The 17047-nt window shown below is 41.4% G+C and overlaps 1 protein-coding gene across 2 annotated transcripts; it reads right to left on the bottom strand.

The window, feature by feature from the left end:
- Nucleotides 1-679: 679 nt before the first annotated feature.
- On the bottom strand, nucleotides 680-16828 carry LOC125900500 (cytosolic 5'-nucleotidase 1A-like). 2 transcript variants are annotated; one of them, XM_049595538.1, is made up of 6 exons: nucleotides 16356-16828; nucleotides 12071-12238; nucleotides 11725-11854; nucleotides 4236-4358; nucleotides 3965-4149; nucleotides 680-3583 (listed from the first exon to the last, which is right to left on the bottom strand). In XM_049595538.1, the coding sequence occupies exons 1-6, from the start codon at nucleotides 16482-16484 to the stop codon at nucleotides 3212-3214; spliced, it is 1107 nt and encodes a 368-aa protein (XP_049451495.1). In that variant the 5' UTR covers nucleotides 16485-16828; the 3' UTR covers nucleotides 680-3211. The 2 variants fall into 2 exon arrangements, with proteins under 2 accessions (XP_049451495.1, XP_049451496.1); XM_049595539.1 differs by having other exon boundaries at nucleotides 4236-4328.
- Between the last annotated feature and the right edge of the window lie 219 nt (nucleotides 16829-17047).

The following is a 17047-nucleotide window of genomic DNA, read 5'->3' as shown; positions in this document are numbered from 1 at the left end:
TCACAGTCCATGTCTGAACAATCCACCCATAATTATTATTATTTAAATGCTTAAGCTCTATCAATAAAAGCTCCTGAAGGTTAAACATGTCATATAATATAAATTAATATAAAGTAACAGTAAGGCCAGAGAAACATGTATGCTCACAAAGTACTTCCATGTCAGCTTTGAGAAGGAGCGTGTGCCTTCTGTGTCTGAAGGGAAACTTATCTGAGTTTAAAGGAAGGTGTTTAACCTGTTCGTATGTTTGCGCAAGTCAGATTCGTCAGGTTCCATTCTTTCATCATCAACACCAGGATTTTTTATTTCTAAGAAACTGAAACTTAAACAATAGTGTAATGTTAACAATAAAGAATTAGCGCCCCATTACGTCCTTAACATAAAGTTCCATAGGTTAGGTTTAGGCAGGTTAAGTTACTGTGGTCAAGACATACCTTAAAATTACTCTACGTTCACTAAGGGTTTGGACATGTGTGCTGTGAACAGGAAAGATCATTGTGGCCACCATCAACTCTCATCCTGTTCTTTTTATTCTAATTCTTGATCGAGAGTGAGACATTGAAAGTCTTTATTTCATTGCTGTAAAACAATGAATGATAATAAAGACAGGAAAGAGTGTTTTTCTTCATACAGTCTGTTTTATTGAAACAGAAAAACATGATTGCACAACAGTCCACAATATTCATTTGGCCCAGATTTACCCAGATTCCACATGTGAGCTAGTTTGGTCTCATCCAGTACTATCATGCTTCACACTCATACAATGAGTTAATAATAGTAACAACACACCTAAAGGACAGGATAAGACAGGCAGGCAACAACAAGGGAGACACTGAACTTCCAGCACTTCAGGGATGAGTAGCTGAAATCACAATTGCACATGATGAATGTCAATATATGCATGTGTTCAAACTTATCATTACTGTCTTGAACACGAATAAATACTATAAATATAAAGTAAAATCTTCCAATTCCACCAATTTGCAAACTTTAAACACATTTACATACACCGATCAAACATCCACAACACACATATCAACAACATGCAAGACCAACAAAAAAAATCCAAAAATACTGGAAAAAAAGGCACCGGTTTTAAAAACACATACACACAAACAGTAAAGTGATAAAACTGTATCAATTCAATTAAAGTTTCTGTATAAAGTGACTGATTGCATTTCTTCAGTGCAGCCATGTCCTTTCTGATCAGGCTGCATTTAAATTCCTTCTTTATAAAAAAATAGTGATGTTTCCTTAGTAACCTGGTGTCTAAAGAAATATTGCCTAAAATTTGTTTTATATTTCTGACATTTAGTTCTGCTTTATTTTAAATATACTTTATTTTTATTGTATTTTATGTCCTTCTGTGGGGTTATACCATGTTTTTGGATGTGAATATGAAATATATAAATTGAAAAGATTGCTGGTATTACAGAGGCCCTGAGAGGCAGGAGAAAAACATCAAAACAAAACAAAAAAACAACAACAAAAAAAAAAAAAAAACAAAAAAAAAAACAGGTAGAAACTTAGACAGTGAAATAATTAACTTTTATCTGAAAGTATACCATGTCTGTTATGTGGCAGAGGTTATTGTTTGGTACCAAAGTAGTATTTTATATGTTTTTTAACTGATTTTTGAGTCACACATTCACTACTGTAATGCATCCAAAATTTCATGATTTCCCCTCAATTTAGCACAATAAATATTCAAGCAAATTTATTAAAATAGATTTTAACTTGTTTAAAACTGTATGATTTAACAGGCTATAACCAGATATAATGGTTTCCAACAATGTATAAAAAATATTTGGATCAGTAAGTGTCCCAACATGCTGATTTCGTAACTGTTCATGGCCTGTGTTTTGTTTTTTGTTTTTGTTTGTTATGTTTTTGATTAAGTTTTGTTTTTGTTTTTTAGCCATGATGCACCACAAAGAAGAGGAGACAAAAGATGGCTGCAAGGTAAGATTATTTGTCATATTTCAATGTTGTTAACTGTGAAGTTTATCCTTATGCATCCCTATTTCCACACCATAGTTGAACATTACCGTAATATGTAATATATCATGTTCTCTAAAAGCTATTAATTTATTTAATCTACTGTATATAAGTCTTTTAGCTGAGTTATCATGGCTTAAATTGAAGTGTGAAATTGGATAGGAAAAACAATATGTGTATACAATGATCTGTAATTTTTGTTTGGAGTTGTATCATGTTCATGAGAATCACCCATCAATGCTTTTAGTCTTATTTAGAACATGGGGTCGTCATGCATTTCAGCCTCCTGTGGCTGAAATGAGTATTACAACAGCAAACACTGATCTTGATGATCCTGACAAAAAAAAAAAAAAAAAAAAAAAGCACATGCCAAAACGTATCTTTTCATCCGTTTTCCAGATGAACAAAACCCAACTTGGAAAACTGATTCTGGCAAACATTTTTTCCCAACCTGTTTCACACATGGAAAAAAAAATTAAGAAACTTATAAAGATCGTCCTGGAAAAATGTTTCTTTCACCTGTTCTTGAATGAGAACACAGGAGATAAAACAGTTTAGATCACATTTAAAAATGGATCACCCGAATGTTTTTTCTGACTTGCCTCTCAGGGCTCCCATATAAATGTCTTCGGCCTACTGCTAATGAAAGTCTTAAACACAAGCGGCATTGAGTGCCACTTTTTAATAAGGCGATCTTTATAAAGGGTTTATAAATTGTGACTTAAGGCTTTATTAATGGTTCAAGAATGATTTATTAACAATTTACAGAACATTTAAAGCCATTTCTAAGAACAGATTTGGGGTTTGGTCTAAATCCTCTGCAGTCCTTTTCCTCGGTCCAATCAGTCAAAGATATTTCCTACCCAAACATTGTTCTGAATGGCTTATAACTAATCTATAAAGCTGTAAATGGTTTATTAATGATTCATAAAGCATTTGTTACAACTTATAAACAGTTTATAAAGGGTTAATTAGAGCCCTCATTAGAGAGTTATACCTCTTTGTAAACTAATAATAACTGTTAATGAAAGAAATCATTTGATTAATGTTTTAATAACATAACATTGCTTTATAATCACACTATTATATAATATACTAGTCATATTGCATCAGCTGGGTTTTATTACATTCTAAACCCATTTTTGGGACATTTTCTGTCATAGTTTTAAACACAGTTATAACATCGTCAGCTGCATCGTCAGTGATGTTCAGGCTACTTGGGTGCTGAAGAAGTCTCTTTGTCATTAAATCCTGTCTTGATAACTCTTTGAGCTATTCCATAGGGCACGTGACATGCTACTGTCCCCATTTCTGCTGCCCCCTCCACATGAAACATCTGGTCGTCAAAGAAAATGTGCGGCCTGATCTTCTCAAGCATGGGGCCCTTGGGTGCCCCTGCCAGAAAGAGAGCCTCGTCGATCTCCAGACCCCATGAGCGCAGAGTTTTTAAGGCTCTGGTACCAGAGCTGGCTGCGCTGCGAGCCGTCACCAAGTAGGTCCGGATGGGGCAGTCCATGCGCTGGCCTTTGCCGTAAAACTTCTTCTGCAGTTTTCCTAAAGCCTCCAGGAAACCTTTCAGTGGCCCCTGCAGAGAGAAGAAGGATTACAGTGAGATCACTGTTTCCATTCGGTAGTTCTATATTTATATGTGGCTCATTACTCATGAAAATCTACGACATTGTTAGAATCTGGGCCAAAGGTTAAAGCTCATAACAAACTGTCCTGTGTTTACCAGCTACTTTATTGTAACTTGGGTCTTACTTTGATAGTATTGGCCACCATTTCTATCTTATAACATTGCAATAGCTAAGTTAGTGTCTGAGATCTGGAAATTGGGCGGAATCACAAAAAAAAAGTTAATGAGGCAAGAAAATATTCAATATCAAACCTCCAGATTAGCTACATTTGTTTGCAGGAGAAAGTGCACATACTTAAAATTCTAAATACTACTATGTGTATACTATACATGGTCCAGGGGCTTGTTCTCATGCGCCTTCTCATGCTCAAAGAACTTGTCCAGTCCATGGGCCTTGAAAATGCGCTCCGACTCATCAGAGAAAAGGACAGCGTCACCATCAAAGGCGACACGCAGCTGAGTCTCCGACACTTCTGTCATCTTCTCTGGGGTGAACATGGTGGCTGCTGCTATACCTGAATGTGTTGTTGAGAAGCAGGTGTGGTAAAATACGTCTTACATAGCTCTTAGTGTAGTATAACAGCTTGTCAGGAATATGTACCTTCTTCCAGAGCTTCTCGAACCTTGACTGGATCAGCAGACAGGTACAGGTTCGTGTGGTAGGCCTTCAGGTAGCCTATGGGACTGTTTCCCCCTGTCATACAGAAGCGCTCAATAAACAAATCTGCAGAGAGGAGACATTGACAGATCAGTGAATCAGGGAAGTGAAGGGAAAAAGCCTGAGATTTTTCCCCATGGTTTGACTAATTCAGTGGGCGCTGGGTGTTAGACTGCCAAACCCCTGCAAGCGGTCAGGACTTCAGATCCCCAACTCCCACCACATATCCCCACGGGTCATACTATGGTGTGGACCATGAGAAAGATCCCACCATAAAATGTAAACTGAGTGGGAGTCTGTCAACACTTCACAAAGGGAAAAACAAAATAGCTTCAGCTGAACAGTGAAGCAAGAAAGGGCAAGAGATTCGTATAGATCATTAGCCACTTCCTTTTTTATCTTCCTCTCGCTGAGTCAGCTGAGAATTCTATGATGTCTTGAGTGGACTTCATGTGAATACTTGCATGTCTGTGTGACCTGGAGAGGGACACTGGGTCATGAGGTCAATCACAGTGTGGGAATAGAGATGACCGGCTGTGCAGAGCAGCTAAAGAATACACAGGGCAACAGCACATTGCTAGTGTCAAGCCCACCCTCAGTGTGTTTGTGTCAGTACATTGACTTGTGCTAGGTCTTGTGCTATTTGGGGAGATCACCTAATGAAAACCAAAGCTTTTTATGAAGAGGTTATTTTGGTGGATGATGATGATGAACTTGACCTAAAATACCTGCAAACTGCCAAAGTATATCATATATTGACTAGCAGTGTTGCATCTACACATACAGTATGCTTATCTAGTTCAGTTTACAGTTAACGATCTCAAAAAGGATAAAAAGGGCAACCCCGCTGGCCTTTAAGAAACCATCTCAGCAGCACAGACTTGAAACTGTACTAATTATTAACTGACACTTCAGAATTAAACTGACTGGACTTTCCAACTTCCTTCCCAGAAAATGTATTTATTTATCTTATCATTTTTGTTTCTTTATTTTATTCTGTAATTAATCAAAGTAAAGGCTGACCAGAAGTACAAGTTCTTTTCATCAGACACAACTTGCTATTTAATCCATATTCCTTAGTAATTGATATGCATGTACTTGTATCTTTGGGAATCAATTTCCAATGCTAACTTTCATGCTAACTTTGTAAAGGTGTATAAGTTGTGATCAATGGCTTTATTAATGGATGTCTGTGGTAAAATGTTCCAAATTTAAGGTTTCCACTTCACAGCTTGTCTAAAACTCACTAATTAACATGTCAAGAAATAGTCTGCCACATAATTGTAGCATGTCATTTTTTGACTCCACTTTTTGACCTGTGGACGGAGCCAGGCTGGCTCCATGTTTCCAGCCTTTGCGCGAAGTTAACTGTATGATGGCTTCATATTTAGGCTACTGTACAGGCATGAGACTGGTATCAGTTTTGCACATAGCAATGTCATCTGAAATAATGTCTGCACTTTGTCAGTTGTACGGTGTAGCATATGGCGTAGTTTTGCAGGCTGCCATTTTTAAAAAATCTGAGTCCAATAAACACCGACCTTCTCCCAGGAGAACGGTGCTTGTGTCCCGTAAGATTATAAAGCCAAACCCTGTTCTTTTTCCCTAAACCTAACCATGTGTTTTTGTTGCCCAAACCCAACCACATGCATTAGTTGTTGGAGGAAATAAAAACGTCATTTTGCATTGTTGAACTGATGTAGTGCATTAATTTGAAAAAGACAGAAGTATGTAAACAGTAAATTTCCTGGTAAAACGGAAGTGTATTTTGAAAGAAGACAATGCATGTAACAGGCATAACTTGACATGGCGTCCCACAATGTCAACAACCAAGACACCCAGGGCACCTTCCACGTCAAATCTGGATGTGGAAGGTCCATGACCAAATGTCAATATGTGACAAGGTTGGGGTGAGAATGTGTTGGATCAGTGGTCTGCAGTGTTTAAAGTCAGTTACTAGTATTAGCTCAGCTCGCCTATAACCTCGACTAAGGTGGAACCAAAATAGTCCCGAGTACCATTTACAACTTTTGTTATAAGAAAACCGAAAATGAGCTAACTGACTTGAGTCAAGCCGTGTTGCACCATGCAGTGGAAATACAGTAAGAGCCTGGGGTCGACGTTACAGATTTGTCACTCCACTGATCCGCAAGCAGGGCGAGCCTTGGTGCCAAACTTTGTATTTTAATAATTACTTTAAATTTATCATATTGACCATGAAATCATCTTTGGTAAATGAAAAGAAAAATGAAAAAAACAAAAAAAACACACATTTGTTGGTTACATTGCATCACATCTGGGGATGTATGCTCATTGGTCCAATGCCTGACCTATGACTACTGATTTGGTTTGATGTCAAGAGAGAGCGCGATCAGTTAGCAAGACGGCGCAAACATTTTTCACAGTGAGAGCTAGCTATTATCGGATTGAAATAACACCTCGAACGGAGAATGGATATAAGAAAGTGGGTACACGGTGCTGCCTCTTCAAGGCCTCCTCAAGCTCCATCTACTGAAGAGGGAGCAAATGTGCCTGGCCCATGCACCGCTGCCTATCTAGCTAGCAAGCTAGCTAGCAATGTACCTGCTAGCATAAGTGCTACCTGTGGAATAGCACCCATGGATGAACTCAGGACCGACCAGCCCAACCAAATTGTTTTACAGCAGTACCCTGCCAGCATTTTCAGCGGAAGGAAGCGCTCATTAGTCCCTGCTTGGTATCATAACTGAGACTGGCTTCAATACAGCATCAAAGCCGATGCAGCATTTTGTTTTTGTTGTTGGCAGTTTAGAACTCATAAATACATTGAGCAGTGTGGTGACTGAGGCTACAGTGGAGGAGGTAGGGGACTCCTATTACACTTTGAAAGTAGATGGGACCCGTGACCCTGCAGGATGTGAGAATATATCGATTGTCATCAGATTTTTAAATGAGTCATATTAGGTCACAGAACGTCTGCTAACCATAGCAACCGCTGTCAAAGGTGACGCACAGACATTAACAGACACCGTTTTGGTGGAGCTAAATGGAGCTGGACTGGACACATCAAAGATTCTTAGCCAGATATTTGATGGAGCTGCTCTGATGTCTGGTAAACATGTTGGTGTCCAGAACCTCGGTCGTGACATACCTTATGTACACTGTCTGAACCACCAGCTACACTTGGTGGTAGTACACACAATGTCAGCAGAGACAGCCGTGATGGATTTTTTTCATGTGTGTAATGCCCTTTACAAATTCTGCAAGAAGCTGACAGTTGCTGCGCACTATAAAGGTGGGCACCTTCAACGTCCACTGGAACAGAGATGGACAGGACTTGCTACTGTGTCAGTCATCCGGAAATCCTTCAGGGACCTGACTGATACTGTACCAGCCTTTAGCGCAGAGGTACAGATGGAGGCTGTGGGCCTGCTGTGTGAGATGACTGAGCCCAGCTTCTTTTTCATTGCTAACTTGGTGCACACAGTTCTTGCCCTGCCGGATCCACCAAACAAGCTTCTTCAGAGAGAGGACGCTGACTTGATGACAGGATTAAGTATCCTGGCTAGTTCAACATCCTGTGTGCGCGGAAACTCCGCTGAGAAGAGGAGCTAAATAAAGTGTGGGATGCGTTTCACTGAGACCCACGATTTCCAAACTGAGACGCAAATCAGCAGCTTATACGAATGAGTATGTCGTTGTGAGAACCACAGGACATAGGGATGATGATGACAAAACAGAACTGAAGAGACTGTACTACAGCACTATTGATTCAGTACTTGGAGATATGGACCACAGATTCAGTGAGCGCAACTCGGAGTTGGCCTGTGCACTTGTTGCATTGAGAGAAAAGTGAAAGTGACACATTACCGGGTTGTGAAGGCTTTGAAACACATGATAGACTTGACACGATCACCTGTTGTTGAGATGGAGTACGAGGTTGCTAAACAATTTTTCATCTCGCAAAAACAATCGCAGCCAGTCGAGGGGGAGTGGACTGTACAGCACATCATCTCCAAGTACCATCGCATCTCACTGCAATGCCCAGTGTACTGACTGCTGTCAAACATGCTTTAACATTTGGAGCCTCCACAGCCATGTGTGAGAACTCATTCTCCACCCTCAGACCACAGACACGTAATGCTCCACAAAAGATAAGCCCACTTGGTTCAGCTGGCTTTTGACAGGGATTTAACCACAAAGTGTACAACTGAGTGGAAGGACACTGTTCTTAGGAGGTTCAGCACCAACATTCGCCGCTTGCAACTCTTCTGAAGGTAAGACATGCATTTAATTCACTTCTTGGCGCCAGCCTTGGCTTTCATTAGTACGCAAAATGTGGAATGTTTGGGTGAGTCTGGAGATTCATCGTCTCAAACGATGTTGTAATGACGCGTATAGTGGATTATGTGTGTGTGTTGTATGAGAGAGAGATGGAGAGGGCAACGGAGGGAAAGAGAGCGAGAGGCGTGGCTTGCACATTGGCCTTTTTTGCAGTTTGGGTGCGCAGTACACTGTGTGGGAGTGTGTATTAAAAAGAGCGACTTTGCAGAATGTTTTGTAATTGGAGCAGGTTTGGTGTGTTGGTTGTTCATGGCAAACTCATATAAAGAAGAATTTACATCATATACTGAGTTCTTGAATGGCTGTTTGTGCCGCTGCTGGTTACCCTATGCCCCCATTAGATTTGTTCTGCCGCTGACTCTGTAAGCACTGCCTGTGTGGTGTAAAAATGTTCAACTTTGGCACCCCCAAGTGGTGCTATCAAAAATTACACATTTGCAACTAATAGGAGAAAAGCAATATGGGACTACACAAAATTTCACTTTCACTTTGAAAATGCACATTAATTTGATTCCTTTAACGTGTTAAAAGATGTGTGGAAGAACAATTTTCAATGTTTGTCTCTCTAAGCTGAATTATCACTTCATCTCTGTAATCCATTGTTTCAGTATAGAGATGTTTTGATTGCACAGCACTTCTGGGTTTTTCCTGTAGGGGAGGGGGAGTGTGTTGCATCATTATACTTCGAACTTGAAGCCAGCAACATCATGTCTGCTTCATTTCTCTTTACCTCGCCTTTCAGGTAAGAACAGCGGTTATAATATGTTTACTAACTGTGTACACATATTTTCTGCGTTACAAGGAACGCACTGGTGGTTAAATATCTGTGTCAAAAGTAATTTAAGCAAGGTAATTTAGTTAGCTGAAACAATGATTTATACTCGTGTGATAGACCCTATGCCGTAGCCTATGCACATGGCCTACGCCAATGTGAGCATTTATATCAATGTGAGCATTTATACTTGTGCAGTGGTATGTCTGTGTCACTCTGCAGTTACACCTTCAAAACACTAGTCGGTGGTGGGGTTTCTATGAAGTGGAGTAAAGAGGCATTGATTCAAAACACACATTTAACATGACTTAATAGAGACATTTTCAAACACAAGTACACAAATCAGCTTCACTATAACTCGCAGCATTCACAGATAAACACTTGTCCTGCTCTGGACACATTTTCCCCACAAATGCAACATGCTAACGTTATTAGCACAAGCCTATGGAATCTTACATTGTATAAATTAGCCTAGCAGCCAGCGATCTTCTCTTCTCATATAAATCCAGGGACGACAGCAACATTTAACAAAGGTAACGGTACATAATTTGGCTCCATTACAATTCACAAGGTTCACCGACCAAACAACTGTCATACTAAACATGTTTCCAAACAAATTCAACATGCTATTGTTATTAGCACACGCCTATGGCATTTTACATTGTATAAATTAGCCTAGCAATGAGCAGAGATTTCCTCTGCTCATATGAAGCCAGGATAAATCACACACAAGACTTAAAATGCAATTTTTGTGGAGGCTTTACTGTCTTTACAATTTAGTGTTTTTTATCTGTGGGAAAAAAGCAAATAAAAGCTTTATTTCCACTGAGGGAAATGGTTTAAGCTTACAAAAATGGATGGAATCGATGGAACTGTTTTGTACCGTCCCCATTTTTGGTTCCCCCTCTGCTGGGGTACCTAGCACACAGATCTGGTACTAAAAGGTGGAGCTGTGAACACTGCAGTCTGTTGATTGGTCAATAGCGGACGGTCACTTTGCTCAGGGCTGAGTTGTTGCTGGTTTTGAAGCTCATGTAACCACTGTTCATACTGTGGCAAGTTTTACAATAGTAAACTATACCTATAAAAATAAAGGATATTTTGCTGCCTCTCACAGCAGCTGTATTCTTAGAAAAAAAAAACTCAGTTCACTGGGCCGACTGCCGGCAACTTTTATGATGGAACATTTACTTGGAATGTTACTCAATGCATGAGTTGATGGCGTGAATCCATCAGCACACCTTAAATTTCAATACGACAATCTGGATCTTCAAGCGCTTAAAATATTTGTATTAATTACAAACAGATGTGAACTATTCTAGTGAGTGAAACAGTATAAACAGGAATTAGCCTGAATGAACTGCAGAAACGGAGAGCAGGTGTTATGGAATGGGGTCAGGTTGTCTTTTCTGTTTGCTGTGAGCTTTTCTGTCAACAGATTAAGCCATTGGTTTATTGATAATTTCTTTGCGTCTTTCCAGTTGAGTAATGTGGGGGTTTTTTTGGCCAAAGTTATCACTATTATGAAAGTCTTTAGATGTTGTGGGATTGTGAGTGAGGCGGGATCACCTAGAAGAGTGATGGAGGGGGAGAGGGGAATGCTGCGGTCAGGGATCTTGTACAGCTCTCCTATAACCTCCAACCAAAACCGTTCAACAGGTTTGCAGAGCCAGAATGCATGGAAGTGATTGTCTATTGCAGAAGGATAGTGTGTACAGGTTTTGTTAGCAGGTGCATTTTGTGGGTGGTGATATGAACTCTGTGAAGAACCTGAATTAGCTGAATTTTTGAGTTGGGTGATATTGAGAATGTATTGTTACATAATGGTTTGCCAGTTATTGTCTGATTGGTGTACATTCAAGTCTGATGTCAATTTGTCTATTGGGATTGAAACAGTATTGTCAATATTGAGAGAGACTCTCACTGCAGCCTGTTTTATTTCATTCTGAAAATGTGGGCGTGCAACCTCGCTCTGCCGACCATAATGAGGTGCAGACTTCCCTCTGTGTCACCAGTGATGAGGAAATACAGTGAGTGCTGGACGGAACAGTGTTTGCAGTGGAAATGCTCAACAGACCTAGGGTCTTATAGGGACCATGTCTGAAGGGTTACTTTTGGTTCCAAAGGTACCATACTGAAAGTGTTTGGTGGAAACAGGGCTATAGTCTCTGCTTCATTTCTTTCTGTCTCCCCTTACAGAGGTGTAACAACACCACCAACTAGTTACCATATCAGGTACCAATCAGTGATGCTGGTTGAGGATATACACCAGACAAAGGAATATTTCACAGGTATGCCTTGTACGTTTTTCTTTGTTCATGTGCGTTAGTAACTCACGGTGATGATTGATGGTATTGATGAGTCTCAAGCCGACGTATGCGTGGTTGTTTGTCATGAGCACAACATCAAAGAGCTCCTCGCTCTCGGGGTAAAGCTCCCTCAGCCGAGTGTTGACAGCCTCCAAAGCCTGGCAACACAACAAAACACTGATCTCAGTAAGGAAAAAAGCAATATTATATCTTTGCAATGGGGATGGAAGTGTGTGTCTGTGTGTGTGTTTGAGTGGGTTGGTGTTTCATGCTTTTTACTCATTCACCGCCTCCAGAGTCACGACCAATCACTGATGCAAAAGCGTCACTCTGCATTGGGTTTGATTTAGTGTGTGTGCAATTGTTTCTCTGACCTTGACAAAGGAGAAGGCAGGTCCGGGGCTGAAAGGCTGCGTTTCATGCTCCACCTGATACTTGATGTATTCTTCCAGGCCTTGCTGCTCATAGATATGCTGCTCCTTCTCCATGTTGAAGAGGACTCGTGCAGAAACACCAATGGTGATGGCATTCTGTGGCTTGGGCTGGAGGGGAAGAGTTTAAAAAATGCTTCATTTACATCCAGCTTTGACTTGTTTTTCACCAATACAGTCACCCTTTAAGAATGAGAGTGCTGGTATCCAATCAGGCTCAGAGTTGTAACTGTTGCCTGCAGATATAGAGTACTTTATTTATATTCTGAGCAGCAGCACAAAGATAATGGAAAAATCATTTGCTAGTTTGCAGACAGTTCCCAGTAGTAAGGAATGCTTTAATAAAGCTGGCCTTATTGCCAACAGTGGATAAACTGAGTGAGCCAATGTGACAGAATAGAAGTGATAGAGTGATATGAAATACTTTCATCTGCAGGCCCACATACCAGACTGGCTGGTGTGGAGCTTGGAGCTTGATAACCATGACATATTTTGAGTTTCTTCTTGCTTTGTAATACATTTTAATTGGTTATGAGAAGGTCAAACTCAAAATAGATATTACTGTAATTTCAGTAAGATTTAAAGGTCTAGTGTGTACGATTTAGTAACTTGTCCCATGTCCCATGAAAACCAAAAATCAATCAAGTTGTTTTAGTAACAACATAGTATGCTAGTGATATGTCACGTGACGTTATACAAGCGTACTTATTGTGATGCATGTAATGAGTAAAGTGACACGCCATCACTGAACGTTTCAAAACTGATGGAGGAGGGGCACCTAGTGTGTTATATATTGATGTGACAGGCCACTGACCAAGCTTCGTTATAGCGAGATGGGAGGGAGAATGTGTTGGATTTATTGCAACTAACTGGAACATCTCCTCACATTTTAGAAAAACTTGAACATACCACAGCGTGATAGCAACAACCTAAAATTACAGAACCATCTTTGGGAAAATGTAATTTGATTTTTTTGCTATGTACTTTGATCTTTTAGTTTGGCCCATGTGCCATCTGCTGACATGAAGGGGGCAGGGTTTATGACCTTTCCATGGGTGCAGATCCCGGGGGGGACGGGGGGGACATTCATTCATTCATCTTCTAACCGCTTCATCCTCACGAGGGTCGCGGGGGGGCTGGAGCTTATCCCAGCTACATCGGGCGAGAGGCAGGGTACACCCTGGACAGGTCGCCAGACTATCGCAGGGCTGACACATAGAGACAAACAACCATTCACACTCACATTCACACCTACGGACAATTTAGAGTTATCAATTAACCTAGTCCCCAATCTGCATGTCTTTGGACTGTGGGAGGAAGCCGGAGTGCCCGGAGAGAACCCACGCTGACACGGGGAGAACATGCAAACTCCACACAGAAGGGCTCCCACGCCCGGGATCGAACTGGCAACCCTCTTGCTGTGAGGCGAGAGTGCTAACCACCACACCACCGTGCCGCCCCGGGGGGGACATGTCCCCCCCAAATTCTGAAAAACACAAATTGTCCCCCCCCAATTCTAAATAGCTTAAATGATTGAAATTGAGCAAATGTATACAGTAGTCCCATATACTGGGAGAAAGGGAAGATGATGAGGAGAAATGGGAATCCGTGAGAGGCGAGAGATGAAAACGTGAGTGGACATAACATGCCTGAGACCCTGAAACTAGAAGTAGCATTAACTAACAGCGAAGCAGTGAAAAGGAGGGTGATGGCTGGTTCCATGTAATACTGGCTGTTTAAGAGAAATAAACAGTAAAGGTAAGCACATGATTCTCTTTGTAGTGCTTTTTGAATGACTTGGTGATGGTGATGAGCCTCTATGAAATCGTGAAATATGCTGGCAATCTCAAGTGCTCTGTGGGCATGATTTGCACACGTGCAATTAAAAAAAAAATCACAACTGATTGTGTCCCCCCCAAACTTGTCATCAGATCTGCACCCATGGACCTTTCATGCAGCCAGCCACCAGGGGCCAATTAAGATGTTTTAGCTGCACTCTGGGGGAGGTGTCATGTTGCTGATCTTGAGTATACAGCCTATGGAAAATGTGAATGGCCCTATCTAGAGCCAGTATTTGATTTGTCTGTTCTAGTCTACTGTAGAAACACATGGCAGAGTCTGTGGAATATATGTAGATATGAACAGCCTGTTCTAAGGCAACAAAAACACAATTCTTAGCATCTGGTGCACTAATGAAAACTAATTTATGAATATTTTATTCCATTTCTGTATCCCACTCACTGGACTTCACTGAAGAGAAGATGAAACACTGAACAATATGACTGTGGTTCGTTTCATTTTTACCTCAGGCAAGATATGACACTGCAATTAAACTTCATATCCCTCAATATTTTCTAGAATACTAGATTATATTTCATATTTTCACCTGAAAGGCGCAACTATCTTTCAACAAGCTGGTTGGAGACATTACAAGAATGGATCATCTCTGTTGTCTCAGGGTTGTTGAGGTAGGCTTGGAAAACTCGGTACTGTAAGGCATCCTTTGGCGACTGTTTTGTTCACTGGTAACTGCTTATCTTGTTGGGGGTCGCAGGGGGGCTGGAGCCTATCCCAGCTGACATTTGGCAAGAGGCTGGGTACACCCTGGACAGGTCGCCAGACTATCGCAGGGCTAACACATACAGACAACAAGGCTTACATTCACACCTACGGACGAGTTGGAGTCCCCAATTAGCCTAATCTGCATGTCTTTGGACTGTGGAAGGAAAGCTAGAGAAAACCTGCATTAACTTGGGGATAGCATGCAAACTCTGCACAGAAGGGCTCCCTTGCTGTGTGGCGACACTGCCAACCACTGCACCATCGTGCTGCCTACTGCGAGTAGAGTATAGTGCACAAATGCACAGAGAGTCACGTCGCACCTAAGAGGCGGGATACACATTATATCGCTGGTATCCCAGTGGCAGCGCAAGTGTAGGGCGCAGGTCCACCCTACTTGCTGTTTCGATGGAAATGATTAATCTTGGGATTACTTTTATGGCTATGCAGAACCAGGAGAGGAGTCATTATAAAAGTGGTGAGGAGAGAAAACAGAGTTAACTATTGATTTATGATCTAAGGGGAAGCTGACGTCATCAACCATCCTGACGTTGTAAGCCGATTCTGTTGCTGAGGAGGAAGCACCTCATTTCCAAAAAAAAAGAACCAGCAAGATCTTGGTAGTGTCTCCACGATAATTCTATTATTTACACCGAAAATAGGATGAGTGCAAGAACGCAAACCAAACTGGCACCACCAGCTATCCGGTCTTATATTTGGTCTTATTAGCTCAAAAAAACTCAGGCAATTGGTTTTTAACTTTGTCCATCATTCTTTGTGTCTCATCAAAACACTCAAACTCCATTTTATCAGCACTTAACTAGTCCTAAGTACTGCATTGTACTCAGTGTTCCTACTGTTGTGAAAAACCATTTTCGTAACATCACCAGCTAGCTTGTTGACAGATGGCTGTTTCATCTCCACTTTAAAGACATGTTTTATCTATAAAACAGATATTTCAGCCTGAAACCTGGGGAGAAAACTTGTACAGGATGAAAACTTCCAGTACTTAAGGAGTATTAAACAAAGAGTTCACGTCCCAAACTTACAACCGAGACAACTCCCTGCATCCAGCAAGTCCTTGTAGTTGGAGTTGTTGTGTCTGTGTTTGTGTTTTGGTGCATCCTCTCCGGGTAAGAAATCCAAACGAGTCGACAGCCTTTACAGAGAACCATGAACCTGATCTGAAACAAGAGCCCTCTGTTTTCTCAGTTTACCACTAACATAATGGAGCCTCGCTGAGCCTCTGTGTCCCATTTCACCTTACTACATCTCCACATGATTCCATCTTTCTAAGGCTTCAAAATGCAGCACTTGAACGTGATATTATTAACCCACTGCTGTTTTTACCAGGGCTGAGCTTTGATAAAGTTGAGAGGTTGCAGTGCCTGTCTTCTCTCATCTGTCATTCATCATGCCAGTGTTTGGCCACTGTGAAATAAGCCCTCAAGTGGTGAACACCAGTGTGTCTTGGCAGGCTTTAGCTAGCAAGTAAGTGCGACATAATTCAGCTCCGAAGTGATGACAGCAAGATTACATTTGACTTCATAGTTCACAAGCAATATGTGCAAAGATGCTCTTTGCTGTCAACAACTCTGATACTTTCCCAAAGCATGGAAACTGCACCTGTAAATGGATGCTGCATAAGGAAGGCTGTAGGGATACTCACTGGTTTAGGTTTCCTGCTGGGGGTGGAGGGCTTCAATGCCGTCCTAGCATCTTCCCAGGGGGCCCGGCTGCTGCTGCTGGTCAAGTCCTGTCCACTTGCGGTCAGAGCGTGACCGTTGTTTAGACTCATCTTACCTCTTCGACTCACAACTCTCCTGTCTCCCTCAGGCCCACACTGAGTCCCAGTGTGTCCCCTGATAGCTCTCTTATCGAGTCTCTTCCCCTTTGGCAGGAGTTCCCAAGAAAGTCCTTACTCACTGTTCACCATTTGAATTCAGTCCTGGTGCACTCAGGAGATGAGATCTCTCTTGACTGCAGCTGCAGAGGCACTTAGCAAAATGCTTTTTCTTTTAAAAAAAAAGGAAGAGAAGAAGATGTTGCAGAGGGATGGAGAGACTTAGGAGGAGCTGTTCGTTTTCCTCTTATCTCAAGCATCACGCACTGTATTCCTTGTTCAGCCCTTCTGTGCTTGTCTTTTTCTGTTCCCCTCTCTCTGTCTCACACACACACACACATACATACTGCTGACTTCAAGCCATTTTGCATCCTCCCCCTTTTTAACCCTTCGGTGTATAATCTCCTGAAGGAAAGCATGTGATTTAATGTATGTGACAACTGGTTGATGCACCCTACTGGACATAACAGGCGGGCGTGTCAGAGCACCTCTGTGTCATGATGCTTGTAATGCCTTTG

The sequence above is a fragment of the Epinephelus fuscoguttatus genome, linkage group LG14 (genome assembly GCF_011397635.1).
Source record: "Epinephelus fuscoguttatus linkage group LG14, E.fuscoguttatus.final_Chr_v1".
In the NCBI taxonomy this organism is placed as follows: domain Eukaryota; kingdom Metazoa; phylum Chordata; class Actinopteri; order Perciformes; family Serranidae; genus Epinephelus; species Epinephelus fuscoguttatus.
The sequence above is the reverse complement of the archived record's forward strand: the minus strand, read 5'-3'. Positions and strand labels throughout refer to the sequence as shown.

Bases quoted from the DNA above. Each gene is read 5' to 3' on its own strand.
- LOC125900500 (XM_049595538.1), bottom strand. From the start codon at position 16,484: ATGAGTCTAAACAACGGTCACGCTCTGACCGCAAGTGGACAGGACTTG. The intron at 4,150-4,235 runs GTACATATTCCT...CAACACATTCAG, and splicing joins TCGAGAAGCTCTGGAAGAAG to GTATAGCAGCAGCCACCATG. The intron at 3,584-3,964 runs GTATAGTATACA...TTCTCTCTGCAG, and splicing joins AGAACAAGCCCCTGGACCAT to GGGCCACTGAAAGGTTTCCT.